Below are 24,940 nucleotides of genomic sequence, written 5' to 3' on the forward strand. Positions count from 1 at the left end.
GCACCGTTTCCTTCTCAGGGTGGAAGTATTAATGCTGATGTTAGCTTTCTTTAGTCAACCAAGAATATACTAAAGATGGACTCAACAATGGAAGCCTTGAGTGTCTTGTTCGCCCCCTGGTGGCTGGTTAAGCTATAGTTCCAAAGCCTTGCCTCGTCTTTGATACAAGATGTCATAAACAGGATACTATGGGTAGTGGCAGGAAGTGGAGAACTCCATCTTTATTTATATAAAGTCTATGCTTCATAGCCACCGCACTTGCATACACCGTGAGCAAAATACCTTAAATGCAGCAGCAGCTTTACTAGACACCTGCCTCACTTTCTAACAAAAACAATTCCAGGTGACTAACAGAACAAGGTTTTCTGGAGATTTCAGACCACGAAAACTTAATTCAGTGTACTAATCAATCAATTTATTTAGCAACAAAAAGATTAATGAGCCATTGGATACTAAAAACACTTGTTAGCCCGAAACGACTAACTAAACCTGTTTTCATATGCATGTGCACCCATTCTGAAGCAGTAGGCGGCAAATGAACGCAGCTGAAGGGCTGAGGTATATGGTTAGGTATATTCCTGCTTTGGATATTTATATTTAACAGGTCGAGGAAGATGGCCACCAACATTGAGTCTGGCTCTGTGGGGACATGAAAGACGACCTGTGGTAGCCTTCAGTTGTCATAAAAACTAAAAAGGTGTTTAGTTTGTCCAGTCTGGGCTACAGTAAAAAACATGGCGGCCTCCGTAGAGAGGTCCTGCTCCTGATGTATATATAAAGTATTTGAATATACAATATTTTATGATGATTGAATGAATTATTTAAGTGTAAAAGTCCCATTCTAATGTTAAGAAAGCAACAATTCCTTTAATTTAGATGAAACAAACTAGGATCATTTTATATTCAGTTTCTGCCAATAGATCCCTTTTACCTTAATCTTACACACTGAACCTATACCTTTTAATCAATAATAATAATAATAATACATACATCTTGTGCCTCTGATGTGATATCAAAGTTATACCTGATTTTGTTTTGAATATGCTTTCCAGTAAAGAGACAGATTTCAGACCTCACGCCACAGGAAGTGACGTGTTGTCACCGCTCCAGTGGCTCGTTGTATTTCAGCTGTGGCCCTTTAAACCCAGCAGAATCTAAAAAGAACACAAGTGTTCAAACCCCCCAGTCCGCAGACTCGCGTCTTTTTTAAAACCATGGCTCAGCTGCAGGCCTGCTCTCCGCCTGACACCCTCCGCCGCCGCCTGCTCCCCGGACAGTGAGCTGCTGCAGCCTCGGACCCAGCCGCCGTTACGCAGCTGTCAGTCAGCAGGCTAAGCTAATCGGCTAACCCGGGGCCCCGTCGCCGTATGCCCGCACTGACGCACGTTGCACCGGGGACAGAGCTCCGCAGACAGCCACCAGTGTCGGCCCAACGGCCCCCAGTGACGTGCCGGGGACATGGACAAGGCGGAGGCGGACCGGCTGATAGAGAAGGCCAAGCTGTGTCTGCGGTCGGGGCGGAAGGACAAGGCGCTGCAGCTGCTGCACGAAGCCCAGAATATATACCCCAGCACCCGGGCCAGAGGTAACATTAGCCGCCTGCTAACACAGCACCGCTATGTCAAGCTCACCCAGCTCCAGTGACTGACCTACTCGTATGTTTCCACATCTCAGAGAATCGTTTTTTGCAGATTGGTATTTATTTAACATTATTTAAGGCTGTTTGTGCGGGATCCTGCAGGGATTTATTACTGCTCCATTGCTGCAGTTCACAGACTGACAGTGAGGAGGCGCTGTGTGTTAATCCCGTCGTTTCTCTGCATGATTACTTATCAATACATGTTATTCTCACATGGATATTTAACGAGATCCTGCACAGTTACACGTGTTTTTGTGCTATAAACCAAATTATATAACTGATACGTGATAAAGCGAATAAATGCTGGTTCTAATATCACATTTACTTGCAAGTGTTTTAAAATAAATCTACTTATATGGGTGAAACATGGGTCATAACGCCACCTAGTGTTTAAAATAATCTTAAAGACGATAAAAATGTATGGATAAATGTATGAATGTTTTTATCAGGGAAAATGTCCACTGATCAAAGGCTGGCAGGCCCCTCATCACCAGCACAGACTGGTGTGGGTATCTGAACCAACATAACTTTGCTAATGGAATTTGTTTTTAATTTCCAGCAAGATGCAATTAAGCCTTAATCTTTAATAGATTTCTTTAGGCCCTATAAGACTTTTTGTTGTTGGTGTATTTTGCATGGATAATATCACTCTCCTCGTACTATATATATGGGTGTCAGGAGAAGGATTCTGCATGTTCTTTCATGCTGAGCTCAAGGAAACACTCAGGGCAGGGTGATAAGTATCAATAACTATTGCAGTATAGTTTTAATCAATAGCCATATAACAATCCAATATTTGATATAATAGCTGTGAATTGTGCGAAACACAATTATATAAGGTATAACAAATAATTGATATAATAAAAACCAAATCTTTCCACTCAGGAACAAATTCAGTCTTTAAATTTAAAATAAATAATAATGTGACACTTATAATTATTGTCAATATCGACTGATATTTCAATGATTGTTTCAAAGGACTTGTGACCGTATCGCCCAGCTCTAGAAAGGAAGAAATTATTATAGTATGAACATTATGCTGAGCAAATACTATGCCCTTCAGCTCCACCAACTTTTGGAGCAGTTTGTTAGACAGTGCTCTCCACCACCATCAAGACAACACAGTGGGAAGAATTTCAAGAATTGTCGACCGAACTCTGACACTCTTCTCTGTCTGTAGTGCTGATAGATGCCATAGTGAGGAGTGGAAGCAGTGAAGTCCCCGAAACGAACCACGTGCCCCCGCCATCAGGCTGGAGAGACGAGGACATCAGAAACGGTGATGCGAGTGGTGACGAAAAGAAAACCTACACCGAGGATCAGCGGCAGGGCGTTCTCAGGTGAATGGGGACTCTGTGCTGTCACAATGGTTTTTCACACTGATGAGAGTCTGGTCTTTTGTCGGCACCACATCCCAGCTGCCAACATTTTAATGGTTCAGTTTTCCAGTATCCGCATTGGATCAGTGCATCCCCACTTTGCATGTAGATATAATATTGATTGTTGATTGTTGGATGGATAACTACCACGTGAAGATGTTCACTAACATTACTTTCTTATTGCAGGATAAAGAATTGCAAGGATTTTTATGAAATCCTTGGTGTTACCAAAAATGCCAGCGATGAAGATTTGAAGAAGGCGTACAGGAAGTTGGCCCTCAAGTTTCACCCTGACAAGAACTTCGCCCCAGGAGCCACAGAATCGTTCAAAGGTTTTACCAAAAACCTTATTTTTGTGACTAGTTTCAACCATTATATTGATTATTGCTCTCATTTAATGAAAAGACTCAACTGATCCAACAATAATATTCTAAAATATTTTATTTTCTCAGTTACCCACCGTTCACCAAAGGCTGACCTCGCAGTCAGTTCAAGAGCAGCATTCTCATGCTTGTTGTATCTTGTTTAAACCAACCTCAGCAGGGCAGAGGCTCAAAGCTTGGTCACTTTATTTTACCAGTTTTAATCCTGTTTATGAATTCTGTGTTGAGCTTAGGTTCAAAGAGAGATATGACAGAGAGATGCTGCACAAGGTGAAAGGGACAAATGCGTGCCAGTTTTCTGAAAAGAGCCCCGTCAGCAGTTGCAGGCAGCCGTAATGCTCGTAATACACATCAGCTAACTTAGGTCCAACTTCAAACAGCTTCTCAAACTCATAACTCAGACAAAGCCGAATTCTGATGTCCGTTGCCAATATACACATAAAGAATATAAGAATCAGAACAAAAATTGCATTAGAATCATTGTAAACATGATGCATCTTTATCTAGATCTTCATCTTCTATCTCTCCCAACAGCAATAGGAAATGCATATGCAGTACTGAGCAATCCAGAAAAGAGGCAACAGTATGATCAGTATGGAGACCAGTCTGCCACTTCAAACGCGCCCCAGCCATCCAGCCACAGTCGCCACGGACACTACCGAAGCTTCAACAGAGACTTTGAGGCCGACATCTCCCCAGAGGAGCTCTTTAACATTTTCTTTGGAGGCAGGTTTCCCACAGGTTAGTTGTGAGGCATTTTTGACAAAATATTAAAATCTCTATAATAATCTCCTTTATTTCCCCATTATTCTGTCAGTCTAGTCTTGGATTGCTGCTGTTAGCCACTCTTAAAACGTATTATCTGCGGTCTTGTTTAGAAGTGTAGATGTTCTAGAACTGTGTGTCTCTCTCCACAGGAAACATCCACGTGTACACCAACCAGGGCGCCTCCTACTCTCAGTTCTATCAGCCTCGTCGTCGACGTGCTTATGAAAGGCGCGAGGAGGTGGTGGAAGACAACCAGAGTCAGGTCAGTGACTCACTGAACAAAAAGATAAATCCCTTTTTCCACAGCCACAGTTTTATATTGAGTGTTGTATTGTGATCCTCCTGTGGAGATCCTAATCATTAATGTGCAGTGGAGAACTGTGGTGATATGAGGTTTTTGATCATGCTTTTAACATGGCTGCAGTCGATAACCATTTATCTAATGTCACTCATTTACTTGACTCATAACCGAAGTGCTTTTACTGCTGTGTAACCTCCCAGTTCTCTTCAAAGACACAGAAGTACCACGCTGGCATGAACACAGTATCAGTGCGGCCTACATAAAGTATTACAGGCTTTGTAATCTGTGCTGATTTTTTTCTCTTCCCACAGAACACCTTCACAGCCCTCCTGCAGCTTCTCCCCGTGCTTGTGCTAATCCTCATATCAGTGTTTACTCAGATGATGGCCAGTACCCCACCCTACAGTCTCTTCTATAAGCCGTGAGTCTGCCGCAGCATCTGCGTTACCTTGGTGACATTTAAATATAACCACTCGGGTTCCACCACCATTGACGCCATTATTGCACTGAATAAATGTGAATGATGTGGTTGGGTTTCAGGGCTTTGGGGCTGGTGGTGTCCAGAGAAACTCAGCACATGGGCGTACCGTACTACGTGGATAAAAGTTTTGAGAAGGAGTACCGCGGAGCTGCGCTGGATGAACTCGAGCAAACAATTGAGAGTGACTATATTGAACACCTGCAGAACAGCTGCTGGAAAGAGAAACAGCAGAGTAAGTGAGCAGCTCACTGGGCCGAGACAAGGAGTCTGTTTTTAGTTACAGTGAATTCTTGATTCATGTGAAATCTCTTTGTATTGTTTCCTGTTAGAGAAGCAGACACTTCATTTGTATCTGTGGATTAAACTAAGTTTAGAGGTTTTAGTAGGTGGATTTTGTAAATGTTGGTCATGGCTGCTGGTTATAATGTTGTATTCCGTACAGATGCAGGAGTCGGTTCATTTAACCCTCTGTCATAAGTTGTTTGATTCAGACATTTGGACTTTTTAGTCTGAACCAAAATGTCAGGTGTGAAAGGTTCCTTGAATCACAGTCCGACCCAAAACGTAGTCTGACCGGGAGAGCTGGTCTCAGTCCAGATAGAACTGAACTATAGTTTGGTTCCTTAGACTTTTGGACCAGTTGCTTGAAGTAGAGACAGCAATAAACAAAAGAAGAAGTAGCGGAAGCAGCTCTCAGGATTGGATGCTGTCTTTGCCTCAGACGATCTAATGATTGAACGACGAGGATGTTCATATGAACAATCAAACCGTTGTTAAGTGTTGTGCCTGAAGTTGTGATGGGATACCACAATGATATTACTGTTACAACGAAATTAAGGAGTTCACCAGTGTGTAGAAGTGTTGAGTGTAAAAAATAACGTTTTCTCTCTTTCTCTCCTTTTCAGAGTCCGACTTGGCAAACCTCGGACAACTTTACCGTGATGAGCGTTTGAAGCAGAAGGCCGAGTCCATGAGGCTGGACAACTGTGACAAGCTGCATCGACTGGTCGGCCGTCAAAGAGGCAAATGAGGACTGTTATGAGAGCACGTTTCTTTACAGACTTTACAACAGTGCAAATTACTGAAGTGTGTAACTGATCCAATCTGGCCACTTTGTAAAGAGATCTCCGGGGGTACAGCGCAGTCAGTGGGAGATCATGCCACTGGAAACAATGTGCCTTCTCTCCTGTTGGATGGTAGAAATGAAGATTTGCATGATGGCTGTCTGATGGTAGCAGCATTGCGTGCAGACTCACTGTTGCGGTGCGTATGATGTGTCGGAGCCTTTAAACTTTCTTATAGAAACGGCATGACACACGAGTCTCCCTCTGGGGTTCTGAAAGCAGTTGTATGTTCACACACACACACACGTTCTATTTGTTTAGGTTTTGTAGTTATTTATTGTCTTGAATGTTTTTTGTGTTCTCCCTTAAATCTTAGGTATTTATTTAATAGTTAAGTTGAGTGAATGTAACTACTGAGCATCTTGGCTCATGTTGATTTTCTGTAGGAAGTAACCGAGGACAATAATTTAAATAATACGGTCGTCTTAAAAGAAATGGGGGAGCTTCTGTACTGTGACGTGACAGCGGAGTCAAATCAGATGTTAGATAGGATACTGTGGTTCACCAGGCAATTTGACTTCTGGCACCATAGAAGTAAAGGAGCACACAGTAGAGAAACATTTTACAAAATGCAACCCTATGTATTTTGCCAAAAAAAAACTGAGCTTTCTTCTACAGTAGAGCTTCCTGCTCCTCGCACGACTGCTTCCATACGCGTTCGGTTGTTCAGCTTCTTCCATTCGAAAACGATTCGTTTATAGGTTCAAGTTTGAGAAATGACTGTTGTGTGTCGTTAGAAGAGGCTGTTACAGAGACGTACTTTTGATCTGGCACAAGCAGCTTAGTTCAGCCAAAATGCCCCCCCCCTCCCTGTGAGGTTACTGGGGCTTTAATGTAATGCAATACCTTCCTTTCAGTAACCCGTCAGAAGATAACCTATTGCACCAGGAAAATAAAAAGCTTTTCATTTCAAATTTCTTAATATTTTATAAACCCTGCACCTTTTTATTTATATAATGTTTTATATAAAAAAGAGAGACTGTGTTTTGAAATCCGCCGTTAGTCCCGCAGCTAGAACTGTGAGGTTCACTAACTTTGTGGAGCTTTAAATTCTTTAAATCAAACCCTCAACAGAAATGAAGACTGGTCGCTGTGCACTACGACTGCCAAACTGCCTTAGCTGTTCTCGTATTTGTGAAAGATTCAGGTTCATCTCAAGCACTTTTACGTTCATAGTCAACCCTGTGTTCCATGTCATGACTGTTGCATGCATCCTTGTGAGAGAGTGTTATTAGCTGCATATTTATTTTCTTGTTTCGGTGAACACACAGACACACACATGACTACTGACACACTAAATGTTACTAAGAGAGTATTCAGGGTCACACTAACTCACAGACATGTCAAACTGTAACTGTGATATACAGACACACACACACACACACACAAACACACACAGATCAGGTTTTGGTGTCAGTTAGTGTGGTTGTACACTTAAACCAAAAGTACCAGACAATTAAACGTGTATCCAGAATGTGCTTTGACTCGTTCATGTGTGATTCTGTGGTTGGTTTGTCTCAGTGTCTGATATGTTTGCTCACATAATTGAGCAGGTAAATAAAACATACAGGTGACACGGGCATCTGTACACAGTATGTGAAACTGTCAGACAGCTACACACTTAGTTCTTCAGACCGAGCTTCAACTTTAATTTCAGTTGATTGACGACACATGATTTCCAATCAGTGGGCGACGAAGATTTCAACCAGACAGATCACACCATCATCCTCTAACCCCGGGACGCACCGGGAAAGGTCCGCCTCCTTTCCTCGCTTCGCACACACACAAGCACATAATCTCCTGTGGGGGGTGGCGGCTACAGGCTTGCGTAGGTCAGTCACCTGTGAAGAAATTGTAATTATTATTATTATTATTTTGAGATATATATAAATGCAATATAAAAAAATTAAAATTAAATTAAACTACTTTTCTACATATACTGAAAGCCTTACTTAAAAGTTACTTTTATATTTTTGGCTTTTAGATACTGGATGATTCAACATGCTTTAAAGACCTATTGTTAGAGAATAACCCAGTAGTTTCCAGCCTTGACTTCTGACGCCTTTCAAGAATCAAGCTGCTGCTTGTTTCCATGTGATGTCCTGAGGCTGCCCCCTGCTGGCTGCTGGGTTCCTCTGCACTCCAGCTGTTGTCCTGAATGAGGTTTGCTAATGAAAGAATACTGCAGTCACATGCAGTATGCGTTGAGAGCACAGCATCCTGGTTTAAATGTTACTACCAACACATCTCCTTTGGTACTCTGTCTGCAACAAGCATACTGTGTCAGGGTGAACATTTTAATGTATTCCACTGCATACAATACAAGCGACACAAACGGTTTTTACTAACAGGAGAAAAACTTTCTTCAAAGTCGTACACAACACAATATGGGTGATGGGTTCACAGCTGTAGATACTTGTGTATTCAAAACAAATGAGCTGTTAAAAGACCTACCTCTCAGTAACCGTCAAGTAGAAGACTCAAAGTCTATTAGATGAATGTAGATAAACCATTAATATTAGAGGAAGAGAATTTCCTTCTCAAACAGAGAAACTGTCTCTGTTTACACCTTAATCCTAATATAGCTTAAAAAATAATTAAATCATTTCAACATGCAGTAGAAATTCAATTATCTGAAATAGTTTTTATAAAACATGCACTTGTCAAAGTGTAGGTGTGCTATGTCTTAAAAAACAGCTTTGGATTCCTATCACTTGTCTGTGCACATGTACTAACTTTCTGGAGGCCAAGTATTAATTATGAAATGTGAGAATGGATTTAAAAAAAAGAACTGTACTTGTGTAACAGTGTATTGTATATAGGTGCATCATCGTCAGCTGTAGAGCCAGTTACAGTTTTTAAGCTGGTCGCATTAAAAAGTCATTTCAATTCAAATCAAACTATTCACACAATGTGCTTCTGTGCCAATATCGGCAAACAGCTCCAGAAGGTTTTGAGGCACCACCAGACACTCTGAAGGGACATAAAATGGAGGGATAGTCCAAAGGAAGTGGAGAAACAACACATCAAGGCATAGCATGAGAGATGGATGGAGTTGATGTGCTAATAGTCCAATAAAAATGATCAGGTGCACAATTCAGAAAGCACCGCAAAGTAGAGGAGAAGAAAGAACAATATAGAAGTAAGAATCAGCCCGATAATGGACATCATTAATGTTTATTTGTGTCGACATGATATGCTATCAGTACAGCTGATTTCACTCTTTTTATATTTATTATTTTATATTTTTATTGTTTTTTATAGCTTACAATTTTGTCTTCCTGTGTGTGCATCTGTATACAGTCCAAAGCTTCTTGGGGATGCATGACAGCTTGCGTGTGTATGTTGGGGGGCGCCAATTTGAAATCTCGCCTAGGGCGCCAACATTGCCGGGGCCGGCCCTGACTGACAGGCACTGACAGACAGTGAAGCCCTATTGAAATTGTAAGGATTATTATAATTTTTCAGGCAAATTAATAAGCTTTTTGAGGGCTTTAACATGCTCAAATTACCAAAATTTACAGAAAATTAGAAAGTGGTGAAAATATACTTTTCATTTATTTTCTCTTTTTTCTTTTTTTGAATTTAATGTAATTTTTTCTTTTTATTTACCTCTTGCACAGAAGTGGACTGCGCACTTACGTCTTTGAGGTTTACAAGACGTATGCATGGTGCAGTGGCTCCTGTGGTTGGATGGAAACGTGTACGCCTTTGACCTGCTGCTCTAGTTAACCTGTGCATGCCTGCATTTTTTGAGCTTCGAGCATGAATTCAAACATTCAACATGACTCACAAATGCAAAACAAACCTATAGTCGCACTGCTGTCTGGTCACCATGTGTTGAAAGGGCAGTGACTCCCACACAGTTCTTTTCACTACTTAAATTGAGCTGACATTTCTTTCAAATTGAATGGATGAAGCTCAGAACATTAACATCAGAAAGTGTAGCTGACCCAAAACTGAGACTGGACTGTAGAGGAACATTTATCATTTCACTTTGCAACAACAGTGGAGATGAATACATGAACACACATGTATCTGACTTGACAGAAATGCGTAAGGACAAAGTGGTAGACAACAACAACAACAACAACAACAAGGCATCGATAAGTAGCATCCTATTAATGAATTGGCTCTGATTCAATCAAAACTATGAATGGAGTTTTATTGATGAGGCCAATTTACATAACACTGAACATGGAAAAAACTATTATACCAGAGTGGCAGCTTTGTGGAAGATGCTGTTTCCTCTTTGTACAACCACAGTGCTTAGTAACAACAGTTCAAAAATGAAATGGTATAGGAAACAACAGATGTAACTTATATTTTCTTGCAACGCTCATGTAACTGAACAATTTTGTGCAATACAGATACAAATCCCGAACCCGACCCAGAGGAAAATCTGCTCCCCCACAAATTAGGCAAATCAGACACACATTTAAAAAAAATGGATATAAAAACTAAGATTCCCCAAAGGAATATTTGAACAAAAAAAACATCTCTGAAACATCAACGTTAAATTGCAAGTTACTGAAGTGGTCTGGATTGTTTTGAGTTGGCACTGTGGAAACATTTTGTCCAATTCAAGCAGAACATCGTAGATTCGGGGGGCACTTAATACAGTTTTTATTGTTTCAACATTTTAAAGTTCACAAAACAGATTCTTAACAAGACCGTTTTTTTTTTTTTTTTGTCTTCAAAAACACTGTAAACAACGAGAGAATGCATGGAGGTACTTTCGCAGGAAGTGTACCACAATTAAAACAAACTCATCACAAACATTAAGTTTGAAAATTAAAAAATTAAAAAAGGAAAATAGTTTGTAACAGCAATGAAAGTGTTTAAATTTGAAACCACTCAGACTGATCAGAGTATTAGATTAATGAGAGTCTTTGGCCTCTGGCTTTACATGAGATCGAAATCAAGAACACGGATCTGGAGTTGAACCATTCCTCCTCCTGCAGATTTATTTTCAGCCCACTTGGTGACGAGGAGGAACTTTCCTTCTTCGCTTATGTAACCTGATGAAATTCAGAGCAGGCTAAGTCTGAGGGATCTGTAGCTACGTCTATGCAGGGTTTGACCTAGTCTATCTGAACGTCCCATTGTAATCTGGGATTACACAGTATGTAATCCATGTCTGTATGGCTGTCTCATAGTAAAGGATCTTCTCCACATTTCAGTCTACCCATATAATCAAGAGTGCAAATAAAGGTTACACTGCACGTTATGCAGAGTGAGAATCTGTGCAACTATCAAGAGGATAAAGTTCAGTCTTATGGTATCACACCTGTCAGTACAACGCAGGGACGCCGTTGTGCAAAATGTTCATACTATGTGTTCATTTCTTCATCTTGAGGTCAGCTTCTATGGCACACCGGCGCCCCCTGGTGCCTCCATCCTAGAAGAGAGGAAAACCATCCTGTCAGACCACATTTAGGAGTGTTCCACTTAAAAGACTGCGCAGGAGTCAGTTTAGCTCTTCACATCGACTTCAGCCCTATCGGAGTGAGTTTTTATAACATGGGGCTTCGATTCTGTTTTGTTTCAGGGAGAAAAAGGAAAAGAAAGTAAAAGTTTTACAGGCTTCAGGATGAGTACTTACAAAAAGAGAAAGGAGGAAGGCAGGAGAAGACATGGAGACAGTGTCCTGCAAGAGGAAAACGGTGCACATCAGAGCTGTGACTCAGGGAAAGTCTCAAGAGCAAGAAAGACAGATGGAACGCAGTAGATTCAGTGCAAGGGAAATGTTGAACTAAGCTTTAAGAGAGCTTCTATTAGAACAGATGTCCTTCTCATAAATGACTCTATTACCATATTGCCATTTTAAGCATTAACATCTTCATTCCTCACTGCACTGCAATTTGCACGACGTATCCACACATTACGTTTATCTCTATAACAGACATGTGTTCTTTTCAACACATTTTCAAAGCATAAGCAGGAGAGTTATACAATCATCTTCTACCTTTCAGCCGACTACTGGTTTTAGTACACAGTGAAAATGCGTCATGTCATATTTCATATTCAAAATATTTAGCGGGCCAGAGAAGGTGTTTCTCAAACACCAGCGACCCGAGCAAACTGCCGAGTGCCAGTTCATTTTCATACTGTTGTGAAATGAGATGAAAACAATAGGTTGCTTTGGTAAATAGTTGTCAGTAATGTTCCTTTACATTATTGCATTATTACATTAACACTCACCATTTTCCAAAGTATAACCATTGTTTTAAAAACACATTTCTTACTTTGCAGTCATCCTTTGGCTGAGACTTGTTTGAGATACATACTGTAGCTAATCAACTATTTTTCAGTTTCTTTGAACAGTCAAACCTTCCGAGATAAATCAACGCCTGGGATCGACAGCACAGTCAACTTGCCAAACTAAGATTTGTACTCATTAACTGATAGAAAACACTTAACCTAAAAAAGTTGTCATATGACAAACAGGTTTTCACTGTGAAAAATGATCCACCAAAGGTTTCAAATCTTTAAAGATGTTGACTCTTCATGGAAACACCCATGGCTACCTGACAGGACGCCATGACCCACTTTGGAAAATGGCCAGCAGATCTAGTAATGCTTCACTCCCCTCTACCTTTAAGTCAGCCTGTTGTCTCACCCTTGTCTCTTCTTCTGTACTCTCTGCTTTTGTCAAAATTCTAGTGAAGCACCTTGTCAGTCGAGTCCTGTTTGCGTGTGCTCTCACGGCCCCTCAGACTCTTGGCGCTGATGCCGGCCTCGGACGTCTCCATGATGAGCTGGGTGGCTAGAAACTGCTGAATCTGCTCCAGGACGTCACGCTGCATCTCCAGCGCCATGTGGTACACGTCGTGATCCATGCTGTTGTACATGACAGCGTTCTGAAACATCAGCATGATGTCCCTCTGGAACTCGGCGGTCGTCCGGATCAAACCATTCTCTATGTTCTTTTTGATGGTAGCCAGGTCCATGGGCCTGGAGGAGAAGAAAGAAAGAGCGGTGAAATGAGGGTTCAGTCTTGTGATGTGAGCTGCTGGGCTGGTTAATGTTAATGTCAAGTTGTTTTCAGATATTTTCCGAACAAAGCAGGAAATGGTCAGACGGGTTTACAACAACAGGAAAATGTCCAGAACCTTCAGGGGAGGGATGATGTCTCTGTAGACCAGGGGTGTTCAAACTACGGCCCGCAGGCCAACTGCGGCCCACCATCCATTTTTAATTGGCTCGCATCAATGTCATAAAATATTTTATGATTTTTTTTTTTGTATTAAATTATAATTTTTTTTAACTTAAAATTGAGTAACACTTAAATGGCACTTACTTATAACACTTTGTTTTGCTTTATTTTGAAGAAATTTTACTTTATTGATTCTTGTTGTTCTGGGTTTGTACTCTCGGGGTTGATGCACTAAAGCCTGAAACATGCTTCTGCGTTTTCACGGGCCCGTAAGTACAAGAGCCCTTCCGGGTCCCTTACGTGCTTATGTATCCCTCCTTACGTGCTGACGGGTGTCGACCCCCTTTTCTAAAATTTACGGCAAAGTTCCGCAAGCTCACTCAGCCCGCAAGGCTGTGATTGGTCTGCTCTACATCCCTTCTGGAGCTGCATTTCCGGTTTCATGCCCCATAATACCGGCAGAAATCACGGAAGATTTAGAAGAACGAATATGGACCAAATAGAAGAGCACTTGGCAGAAGATATCCGCCAGAAAAAGGCTACGAGGAGCCGCAGTGGCTATGTAAATAAACAATCGACGAAGAAGAAAGAAGGCGTCTCTAAGGTCGTCTCGACAAAAAGCATTACTCCGCCTAGTGTTCTGGCGCGGAATTGCTTTGTAAGATGCGCAACGGTTGGGGAAGCATGAATGAAAACGAGTCTTGCGCCACAGCGGCGTGAAAAGACGCAGACGCAGTCGCAGAAGCATGTTTCAGGCTTTAAGGCCGGCGATGCTTCTGCGTTTTCAGAGACATGCAAGAAGGGGTACACTCAAGAGCCCCTTGCGTGCATTGCCCAATTTTGTACCTATACGGCAAAGCTATACAAGCCTCACGCAGCCCGCATTTTTTTCTGTATGTGGCCCTGGGGACAAAAAGTTTGGACACCCCCGCTGTAGACCGTGAAGGAGGAAGGACATGACTTATAAATTCTGCTACGGAAATCACATACTTTTGTTTCTAGCACACTGACACTAGCGTCGGCCCTCATCACCAAAAGCTCTTGAATCTTATCACTTTCCAAGTTGACATCTTCTATTTGTGTCTTCTTCCTTCATCCTGAACACACTTGGTTGTGAATTTTCCAGATATTTTCCTGCTCTATTCTCAGATGGCTCACTCAGACAAGGGACATTTACGTCCTCACATTCATCCCCTCCAGAAAATGTGCACGTCTGAAAGCAGCTTCAATAATCGAATGTCATTCAGCGGAAATGAAAGGTGTCTAAAGTTTACATATTTGTTGTAAAATTCTTAATTAATGGCAAATTGACTTAAAGTGGTAATATTATGAAAATTCCACTAAAAACAGGTAAATCTGAGGAGGGCTGTTTTAGACAGGGTAAAAAGGGTGCTGTTTTAAATGATCCTTGTGGTATTTTGACTAAAATATGTTACGGACATTTCATTACGACCCCAAGGAGCCATATCAACTGTGGTAAAATGGGCATAATATGTCCCCTTTAAGACAAAATGTGACCACATTATATGTCATGCTTACCTTTGCACGATACTGTGATACCCTGGTGCAATATCATCGGTTACTGGCTGCAGGAAGACATTCGCGTACCTACAACAGGTTGACATCAGTTAAATCTGTTTCAGTATTGAACTAAGAATTTAAAATGAAACTACTGTGTAGAAGAGGCCTAGCATCAGCGGCTAGTGTTACCGTTACGAGTCGTATTCTGACCTGTGATTGGCTGCTGCACGCCACACCAGCATAATGGCTTTCTTCCAGATTTTGTGAGCCTGTAGAGCTTCTAAGTCCTCGCTGCACACAGAGCTGCACAAAATCGGTTTATAGGAAGGAAGGTCGGACAAACAAAAAGTATTATCAAACAGAAAGCTGGTCTCAACACAAATTCATGTTACGTGTTGATAGAAATGAGAAGCATTCTCTCTGAATCAGTGTCGCTCACAACTGCGAGGAGGCCGGGCTGCTGGGGATGGAGTCTGCGGTCGTGTGGAGCTGCAGTGATGAGGACGCCGTGTGGAGGCTGTATCCGTCCTCACTCTCACTGGCCGCGGGCTCCAGATCCATGTCGCCGTCTGGCTCTGACAAGAATCCCTCGACCCCGTCGCCCTCCTCCTCCCCGCACGCTTCTGGCCCGTTGATCTCATCGTCCACTCTGGAGCTTGAGGCATTCTCTACTCGCCCGACACTGATTCCGTTCTCTGCCTTCATCACCTGCAAAGATAGAGACAAATGCAGAGATAAATATAAACCTTAGTGTTCATGACTGCTGTAAAAGCTTCATGTTGGCTCTGTCCTCATCCGGTGTTTTACCTTGGGATGCCTTTCTGTCTGTGGTCTATCTTCTAATACCAACTCTGCAAAGATAGTGAAGATGTATATGGATCTTTTTTGCAGATTGCATGTAATGAAGCAAGAGAAAACTCACATTTACGCATGACTGTGCATACCTCCATGTGCTTGAGTAGGTCTTAGCTGTGTCCACTTCTCACTCTCACGTTTTATGGCAACAACCGAGGAAATTTGGCTTTTCGGGTGCATCACCTTTCCAGTTTCTCTCATGGCCTCGGGCCGTGGAGCTGCTCCGGTGGGGCAGTGCTCCAAACTTCTCGAGTTGAATGAGGACGAGCAGCTGATAGGAGCCCTCCTTAATCCCATAGGGAACACTGCGAGACAGTGATTTTGACTGTTGCACAGAGAAGAGAGTGAAGCTGAGGTCTCATCTTGGACTTCTGACACGACTGTCTCCCCCCCCAGGCTACAGAGAAGAGATGATGCCTGTGGAACCCCTGTGGGCACTATGTGATTAGAGTCATGTGGTTGGAAAGGCCCAGCTTCCCAGGCACCAGACACCAGTGCGTGGCCATTCTCTTCGCACAGGGACAGGGCAGCCTCGACTGCAGCGGCATCCAAAGCATCAGCAGCCTCATCGGCCTGTGGAAGAAGAGAAATGACTCAGAGAACATTTGAGGTTTTGTTTTTTTACCATGTCCCCATATCTCAGCAGTGATGTCAAGGAGCAAACGCCCAGGATTAGTAACTCAAATGGAAACATGCAGATTGTACAATTATTTCTGTGAATAAATAGCACTTCGTCCTTTTGCACCTTGTCTTCAATGATTGCAATAATGTCCCCCACAGTCTTGAGGTCCAGCTCATCTCCCATGTAGGAGACTGTCTCGTCTTCCTCACAGAGACCTGACACTTTATCCTCTGCAGAAACAAACAAACGCATAACAATTGAACTGATTATACTAAATATTTGCTAGTTTTAAAGGGAGTGAGAGACAAACTGAGGGTGTTTATAAAGCAGCTGATTTTAAAGATCAGTTAAGGCCTTTGCATTGAGCACATACTTGGACACTGATCATTGTGGACAGACCTGTACTCGCTGAGGCAGTGGAGTCAACAGGAAGAAGCGAGCCAGCCGAGAGAGGACAGCTCGAGACTGAGTTGGTGCCGACCATGAAACTTAATGGAGCAGTTAACTGCGTGGGACCCGCCTCCAAAAGACGGGACAACATGGGGGCACCTGCAGACCAAACATCCACACACACACACTCAGGAACACACACAATGCCGAGGGCAGAGGAAGCAGTGAAGGCTCTAGTTGCTTACGGTCAGCATGCTGATATAGAAAGAATGCATGCATTTAAAATTCAAGGAGTAAAATGAACAAATATAAAACCATAAAGATCAAATACTGCAATTATTTTGTGAACTTTTTTTGTAGATTTATATAAAGGAAAATGAACTGTTAAAAAAATACAGGACTCAAATGTGGTGCATGAGTCTTTATCAGTTATGAAAACAAATCAAACCAGGTGTCCATACCTGTTGCCTGAGAGAGAGGTTGACTCGGCAGAGCCAGCTGCAAGTCATGTGCTGCGATCATGTTACCAGAGGACACGTCACCATCACCGATCTGTCATTTTAACACATACAAACAGCTTTCATGTTCCTGCCCATATTACAAGGAAAAGGTTTCTGAGTCGCACATTATGTCAAAGTGAGATTTGTATGTATACTACACAATGTTATCAATGCCTGAATGCCATATCGTCTCTACACTTGACTGTATTTTATGTGTAGGTACAGTCAGCAGAGCGAGTCGGAACAGAAACATTTCCACAGGAATGTAGTGAGGCAATGATCTGGAAAAAGACATTTCACACGCGCACGACCGGTTTGATCATACAGAAAAGAAACTGGATTCACAGCCTCATGGTTTTTGTTCAGGAACTATGGTCACTATCTCCCCAACTGCCCCTGACGGTAAATAATAATAATAATAATAATAAAAATAAAAATAATAATAATAATAATAATAATAATAATAATAATAATAATACACTTTATTTGTATAGCACATTTCATACAAGAAATGCAGCTTAAAGTGCTTCAAAGATAGATAGCTCTTAGATAAAAAAATAAACATGTTTATAACAACAAGAACATGTTAAAATGACATTCAAAATAAAAATAAAATAAAAAAGTGCGAGTGCAAGTTGTAGCCAAAGGCTGAAGTAAAGAGAAATGCTTTTCTTTTAAAGATAATAATTATTTCATAGCGGCAGTCTGTTCCACAACCTTGGAGCCTAGTTGTTGGGAACCTCTATTAGATTTGATGCTGATGATCTCAGTGTTCTTGACGGGACATAGTTAAATAGACAGTCAGCTATCTAACTCGGTCCTGAAGCATTCAGAGCCATGTATGTAAGGAGGAGAACCTTAAAGTGAATCCTGTGTGTAAAAGTCAACCAGTGCAGAGCAGCTAGAACTGGACTCATGTGTTCGTTCCTCTTGGTTCTGATTACAAGCCGAGCTGCAGACTTAGAGTTAAATAAAGGCCTGAGAAGTGTTTTTGCAGAACATACTTTTGGATATAAACTGTTATCATTCAATTTTATGTATTTAGACATTTGTCTGAAAATGTGTCAGAATTAGAGCATTAATTCTTGAGTAATGACCAAATATGTATTCGGTCACGTCACAGTGGTATCGAGCTTTGTCCTGTGATAACATTTGAATTGTTCCAAGGCATTTCTGAGAAAAGTGTTTTAAAAAATGGTATGGACGGACATATTCAACAAAATATACGAGTCTGTAATTATAGTTCCATAAACACTGTACACATATGTGCATGATGTGACTTCTGACTGTAAATGTGTACAGATTGATGGGAAATCTAGAGGTATGGATTTGAATATAATATATGAATATAATAATGAAAAACACAGAACTAGCCAGCCAGTTGCAGGAGTTGTTTCCTACATCACACTAGGATATAAGACACACATGCTCAAAATATAAATTGGATCAACTGAGATAATATCAAATATCTATACGCTGGATGGTTAAAGCCCAACAAAAATATAAATAATGTGTTCCCAATTAAACACATTTTAAAAATGACTGAAGTCTTAATATGACTGGAAAAACAAAGTACATCTAACAAAACCACGAAGAATAGTGGAAGATCAATATGAGTAAATGCTTCCTAAATGCACTCTTACTACAAATGATTACACACTCTCAACGTACCAGTCTGGAATTAGAGGCCAAGATGTTGCCTTTCTTCAGTAACTCTGACAAGAGTGGAGACGGGGGTGGTGTGGCCTTCTGGCACAGGAGCTTCTTTTGGGCGAGTTCGTCCAGGAGTGACGCCTGGTTGATGTCTTCAATAGCAAGTCCAGAAGACTCCGAGAATGTCATGAACCTGGACGATCCCGAAGCCTAGGAGGAGGAGGAAGAGTGAGGTCATTATTCACAGATCAATCCAAGAATGTTTTCATCCCTCAATCTGTGAGTGTCTCTAATGTGTATCTGCCTCCCCTGAGGGAACAGTCAGGAATATTAGATCCTTTTCAGAATGATGATTAATAAAGCTAAATTCTAACGTCTTACAGCAGTGCTGCCAAGTTATAATGAGGGACAGAAATACAGATCCCTAATCTGAGCCAGCAGCAACAAACTCTTGCCTTTAAACATCTCAAGAGGAGGCACTGAGAAGAAACAGAGACTCACATTCTTAAGAGATCCAAGATCCAGGGTCAAGCTCTCGAGGGGGGCACCTGGAGAGAACTCCTGGTTCGGGGAGCCGCAGCCTGAGGGCGAATACACGTCGGGCACATACACGTCGGGCACTCGCTTGGTTGTGCCCTTTGCCACCTTTCTGGCTGGAGGAGGGAGGGGCGGCGAAGAGAAGAGAGACGTTAATTCAGTCATAAGTTATTTTTCCTAAACAGTTTATATTATCTGCATTTTGTTACAGTTATACAGTAAAATCCTCCACGTCTAAAATCTGTTGTGATTCGGGCTGAGGCCAAATAATAAAATGCTTAAAGGTTGGTTTGGTGCGCTATTTGTAAACACTTGTAAAATCATCTTCACGTCCCTATAACCATCAATAAATTAATGAGTAAGAGAAAGGCCAGTAATAAACCAATAGACCAATCATTTCATCAAGATCAAATGAAATGACTGGTTCCTCTCTGTCACCAACCAATGTGCCTGCCTGTGCTCTGACTGCACATAACTGGAGTCCTCACAATCCCAAAACATGACTGAAGCCGAGACGATAGTCCGATTTTAGCAAGCGAGTCATGGAAAGGTCGGCTTCTGGCAGTTCACGTGCGCAGCTTTGACGTGAGGACAGATGGAAGGGGGTGGGGTCTATCGTTTGCAGGTGTAGCCTTCTCTTCCAGGATTACGAACCATAGATTTAAAGGTTCAGTGAGTATAATTTAATGAAATCTAGTGGTAAGGGTTCATATTGCACCTGAATACCCTTCACCACACCCTCCCCTTCAAAACAAGGAAGAGAACCTGTGTAACCTTCAGTTGTCATAAAACGACTGCAAAAAACATGGCGGCCTCCGTAGAGAAGACCTGATCCCGATGTAGATATAAAGTATTTTAGAGGGCTCATTCTGGGGTAAAGAAAACCACAATTCGTACAGGTAAAATGAAACAAACCAGTGAAAACATCACTAGGATTATTTTATATTCAATTTCTACCAATAGATCGCTTTCACCTAAATCTTACACATTGAACCTTTAATGCAAACACTGAAGACTGAACAGCTGAAGTGAAACAACACAACCTCCCTCCCCAGATACCCTGAAAAGCAGCATCTGTGTTTTTTCTTTTCCACTCGGCTTCTTCCTCCTCCGCTTTCTTCTTCCTGACAGACACAAAGAAGATCATTTAATTTAGCTTGTTATTGGTCGGTTTAATGTATAAGCTTGACAAATAGACTAGAAATCAACTGTATTATTGTGTAAACTGATGAAATAGGAGGTTCTGTTTCTTACTGCCGTATTCCCTCCCATAGCTCTTCTAGTTTGGAATCTAGATGTCCTGCTTTGATCAGCTCAGCCTCTCGCTTCAGCTTCCTGTTAAAAACACCATATCAGCACATCTCAGTTGTGCAGTTTATAACTCAATTACCGTGTCGTTGTTTTGACAGTGACTTGTCCGTGCTGTTGAAAGCTATGCCTGCCTACCTGTGCTTGTCCTGAGTTTCTTTGATTCGCTTTTTGAGTTCATCGATCCGGTCGGTCGTCAGCCTGCGCACGATCACGTCTTCCACCGTCTCCACCACTTCACCTTTCTCACCCCGCTTCCTCCTGCAGTTAAACGATTCATTTTTACTGTAAAACATTGGATTCTAAACAGTGAGAAGCTCATCGACCTAAGCTTGCAAGTCCACAAAAGTACGATCGAGGTCAGTTGTGTGCTCACTTTGGGGCGTCTGTTGCTTCCAGGAGCTCAGAATACTTTGAGGCGCAGTGCTGTGAGGAGAAGAGGATTAGCTTTGTGACGCGACAAAATAATACTGTGGCAAACTTCCTGCAGAGATCATGAGTTTGGTTTTTGGGTTGTAATAAGATAATGACTGTGTCGTACCTTCTGAGAGAACCAGTCAGGTGGCCGCCCAGGTTCTGCAAATGGTTTGATGGCTCGACTGACAGATACCCTGGTGAGGTGAAGAAATGCTGTGAGGTTAACTGAGATTTTATACAGATTTAGTACACAACAGCCTATTATATATTTCCTAGTTGCCGAGGCTGTAGGGGAGTGGCTGTGGACTAGTGGTTAGAAAAAGGGACATCAGACTGGACCGTCGTTGGTTCAAGGCCACGGACTGGCAAACAAACCTGGACTGGAGAATTGACCAGACCTGTATCTGTTCCTGTCCCAGAGGACAGATGGACTCTCTTGATTTCACTGTCTAAGTGCCCCTGAGCAAGGCACCTTACTCCCCTAGCATCTGCTCCCTGGGCGCTTTCCATAGCTACCCACTGCTCTGTGTGGTCACTGTGTGTGCTGTGTTCACGTGGATGGGTTAAAAGCAGAGGGTCAACTGCATGTAGTGCTTGTGTGTGCATGATGGCGGGACAATGAAGACAGATTTGTGTTTTTATCACTTTCTTTATCACTTTGATCTATATGTGTGCAATTGAGTGCAGCTTAATATAAGGAGACTGCTGGCATTTGGCCGAGGTACCCCTTTACTGAGTGCCACTCTAGTAACTGTCGTAAAATCATTTTTACTCTGTCTCAATTCCTCTTGATTCTAAATCTATTCTGTCAGAACGGCTTTGGCTCAGGAGGTAGAGGGCAGTTGTCCACAAACCAAAAGGTTTGATCCCTGGCGCCCCCACTCTGCGCGTCAAAGTGTTCTGGGGCCAGACACTGAGGACCCCGAATTGCCTCGGATGGCTGCGCTGTCAGCGTGTGAATGTGACTTGTGGTGTAATGCACTTTGATTGGTCGATGAGACTATACAAGCTCTATATATACACGGCCCATTTACCTTTTATTATTTTAGGGGGCATTTTACTTATTCATGCAAAAGCGTATGTGTGCAAGTATGCAAAAACTAAAGCCTGCAGCAGGGACGTGGCACCATTATGGATAAAATGTCCTCCCCCAAAAATATCTATCTATCTATCCATCTATCTATCTATCCATCTATTTAATTATGATCAGGGGCTTCTTAGGGATTTTTGTTTTTGTGCTCTTGATCCTGTTTTTAACCCAGTGACTTGTATTTTTGGTCTATTATTAATTTATGTGTGAACCACTGTATTTCCCTAAGGGGATGAATAAAGCATCCATCTGTCTGTCTCTCTGTCTATCTATCTATCTATGATGCCCCAATCATAAATAGATCAAAGTCTGCTCTTGACCCTAAGAGTCATTTTTAACCCAATGACTCTTATTGTTGGTGCATTTATGTGTGAGCCACTATCTATCTTTCTATCTATAGATCCATCCATCTTTCTATCTACCTAACTATCTATCAACACTGGCATTCAGCATGTGACAGGCTCATACATGTTCAAACCACCTATGACTAAATCATAGGCGTGCAAAACATGTGGACTTGCCCAAGACAAAGAACTACTGGACTGGGAACAGTACCAGTTCTGGTGTCCGCTCTTCATGACAGATGTGGCCAAACACAGCTTCTCCCTCACTGACCATGGCTCCGTGGGTCCGATGACGTGCAGCTTGTGTTCTGCAGATGTGGGTGGGGGGGGGGGGGGGGGGGAAACGGGCAAAAAAACAAACGACACACACTTTGAACACAGCGGTTTCACGAAGCCTGCACATCACGCATGTTGAATCGTTTCGCCAGCTAATCCATCCACGGGATCGTTAATCTCTGTGAACTCTGGCACCTCCGGCTGCCCTCCACCATGCCGGCTATTCTCATGGTCATCGGCACACGGGGAGCGCGGCGGGCGACAGTGGCCGCCAACACGAGTGTAAACAGAGGTGTCAACTCGTCCTGACAGCCATCGATCGCCTCCCGCTCCCCCGCAGGGGAACCGGAGGCGGCCGCGCAGGAAGTTTAGCGGCGTTCCCGGCCGACGCTAGCGGATAGCATGCACCCGACCCCCGCCGCACACTCACTTCCAACCCCGTTTGCCATCTTCCTGTCATCCCGACATGATGCCATTCATCTCGGTGCAGACACAGAGCCGCAGACAACGACGAGCCGACATGAAAACGTGGACATCGGCGAAAGTCACGTTGAGGGAAGCGTGGAGGCTTCTTCTCTCTGTCTCCACGCCGAAGCACCGCCGCGCGTTACAGTCCCAGTCTTTCTACGAGTCTTTGCTTGTATACTGTAGGATGGAGCAGCTAGCTTGAATGCTACACGGGGCTTTCTTTGTTGACAGTCGGAGGAATCTCGCGTTAACCTCGACAGTCGAGAAATAACTGAGTTTAATGTGGAGCTCGGTGAAGCTATCCACTGTTCGAACACGCCCACCTCCACAGTACAGATGGTACAACCCGGGGGGGCCTGGGTTATTATTCTTAACCTCGCCAACTTGGTTTGTTTTGCAGTAAATATGGTTATTTCTCTTTATGATAATAATACACATGAAAAACATTAAAGCAACAGATCCTTTTTATTTTTTGTTAACCATGAAGGCTCAAAAGTATGGAGGCTAAACAGTGCCACGTTTTGCTGACTGGAGAAACGTGACCACACTTATACTACTTGATTATAATTCATATTTTACATAAATGCATCGCATTCACATGAATTATACCACAGGTATAAGACATTTACATCAGCATGTATACATGTAACTTACCATATATGGAAGGTTCAAACTGCCAAACACAATTTTCTTCTTTAATTCAATGTCATAAGTAACTAAGGTTTTTGTTGAGGTTGAATTTCTCAATACTGAACATAACATTGATTTAACTTTGAAATTTTATATGGGTCATATTTTTGTAGGTAAAATTTCCAATGCTAAATAACATTTAGTCAACATTGATTTAATATAGATCTTGTTTTTCCAGCAGCAGTGCCATGTCGGTCCATCCACACGGACGGTGGCCCTTAGGGCTCAACACGCTGCAACAAGTCACAACACAGGCAAACTCAGAAAACCTCTTCAATACGATACCGGAAATGTTTCCAGGGGATTCAAAAAAGTGATGAACCCGGCTGTAGTTCAATGCTTCGTGAAGTTATTGAGGTCTGCTATACTCGTCAGTGGTGAGGGAACTTCACAAAGCATTGAACTACAATTCATCACTTTTTTGGGTCCCCTGGAAACACTTCCTTTTTCATGTGGTTCAAATCAACACACCCACTCGCTCACTGTGGATTTCCTACTAAATTGTCACGTGGGCTCACTCCAGAAAATGTCAGGACAATGTCCAGACTTCATTACGTGTCTGAAGGCAGCTGTTGTGAAATGACTTTTCTAGGTCACACACACTAAAAACACGGTAAGCAATATTTACAGTAAGAATGCTGCTCATGTAACACAATAAGCAGCAGGAAAAACAATAAGCAGACTGGAAAAACAGGTTTGTAATAAGCTGGACACAAACAAGCCAGACATTCGGGAGAACAGGGGGCTCTGAGACCGTTTGACTTGAATTGCATGGGTTAAGTTTTAAAACTATGTGGAATGCAGAACTAGTCTTTCCTCATTCTTTCAGTGAGACTAATTGCACTGTAAAATGTCCACGAGGACGTTGGCCGAGGTAGGGCATTAAATAGAAAAGTAAATAAAGAGACAGGAGACAATAAGAGTGAGGACGCAGCTCACAACATCAATCATTAAAATGTGTATCTTGATCGTTGATCTTGCAGCAGTTCAAGTTGACACACATATGTTTGAATATATATATATAGATTATAGAAT

At 42.3% G+C, this 24,940-nt stretch overlaps 2 protein-coding genes across 4 annotated transcripts; one reads left to right on the top strand and one right to left on the bottom strand.

The window, feature by feature from the left end:
• The first annotated feature begins 1,099 nt into the window (after positions 1–1,099).
• Positions 1,100–7,553, top strand: dnajc18 (DnaJ (Hsp40) homolog, subfamily C, member 18). Its single transcript, XM_062406476.1, has 8 exons — positions 1,100–1,585; positions 2,820–2,979; positions 3,205–3,350; positions 3,936–4,142; positions 4,319–4,431; positions 4,782–4,891; positions 5,011–5,183; positions 5,857–7,553. Exons 1-8 carry the CDS (start codon positions 1,459–1,461, stop codon positions 5,979–5,981), a joined length of 1,161 nt encoding a protein of 386 aa, XP_062262460.1. The 5' UTR covers positions 1,100–1,458; the 3' UTR covers positions 5,982–7,553.
• A 2,668-nt stretch (positions 7,554–10,221) lies between these two features.
• On the bottom strand, positions 10,222–23,467 carry LOC133970108 (bromodomain-containing protein 8-like). 3 transcript variants are annotated; one of them, XR_009924268.1, is made up of 20 exons: positions 23,178–23,467; positions 22,683–22,779; positions 21,162–21,231; positions 20,997–21,046; positions 20,759–20,881; positions 20,567–20,647; positions 20,372–20,436; positions 19,277–19,428; positions 18,794–18,985; positions 17,084–17,174; positions 16,632–16,781; positions 16,356–16,462; positions 15,700–16,183; positions 15,563–15,606; positions 15,195–15,463; positions 14,966–15,058; positions 14,774–14,842; positions 12,698–13,032; positions 11,681–11,725; positions 10,222–11,476 (listed from the first exon to the last, which is right to left on the bottom strand). XR_009924268.1 is itself a non-coding variant. In XM_062406934.1 (20 exons), the coding sequence occupies exons 1-20, from the start codon at positions 23,221–23,223 to the stop codon at positions 11,417–11,419; spliced, it is 2,571 nt and encodes an 856-aa protein (XP_062262918.1). In that variant the 5' UTR covers positions 23,224–23,467; the 3' UTR covers positions 10,222–11,416. The 3 variants fall into 3 exon arrangements, 2 of the variants coding, with proteins under 2 accessions (XP_062262918.1, XP_062262919.1); XM_062406934.1 differs by having other exon boundaries at positions 12,750–13,032; XM_062406935.1 differs by lacking the exon at positions 11,681–11,725 and having other exon boundaries at positions 12,750–13,032.
• Between the last annotated feature and the right edge of the window lie 1,473 nt (positions 23,468–24,940).

This window comes from Platichthys flesus, chromosome 15 (assembly GCF_949316205.1).
Source record: "Platichthys flesus chromosome 15, fPlaFle2.1, whole genome shotgun sequence".
Classification (NCBI taxonomy): Eukaryota; Metazoa; Chordata; class Actinopteri; order Pleuronectiformes; family Pleuronectidae; genus Platichthys; species Platichthys flesus.

Bases quoted from the DNA above. Each gene is read 5' to 3' on its own strand.
- LOC133970108 (XM_062406934.1), bottom strand. From the start codon at position 23,223: ATGGCATCATGTCGGGATGACAGGAAGATGGCAAACGGGGTTGGAA. The intron at 21,232-22,682 runs GTACTGTTCCCA...TCACCTCACCAG, and splicing joins AAGAGCGGACACCAGAACTG to GGTATCTGTCAGTCGAGCCA. The intron at 19,429-20,371 runs GTATCTGGGGAG...TCCCTCCTCCAG, and splicing joins CACAGATGCTGCTTTTCAGG to CCAGAAAGGTGGCAAAGGGC.
- dnajc18 (XM_062406476.1), top strand. From the start codon at position 1,459: ATGGACAAGGCGGAGGCGGACCGGCTGATAGAGAAGGCCAAGCTGTGT. The intron at 3,351-3,935 runs GTTTTACCAAAA...CTCTCCCAACAG, and splicing joins AGCCACAGAATCGTTCAAAG to CAATAGGAAATGCATATGCA. The intron at 5,184-5,856 runs GTAAGTGAGCAG...TCTCCTTTTCAG, and splicing joins CTGGAAAGAGAAACAGCAGA to AGTCCGACTTGGCAAACCTC.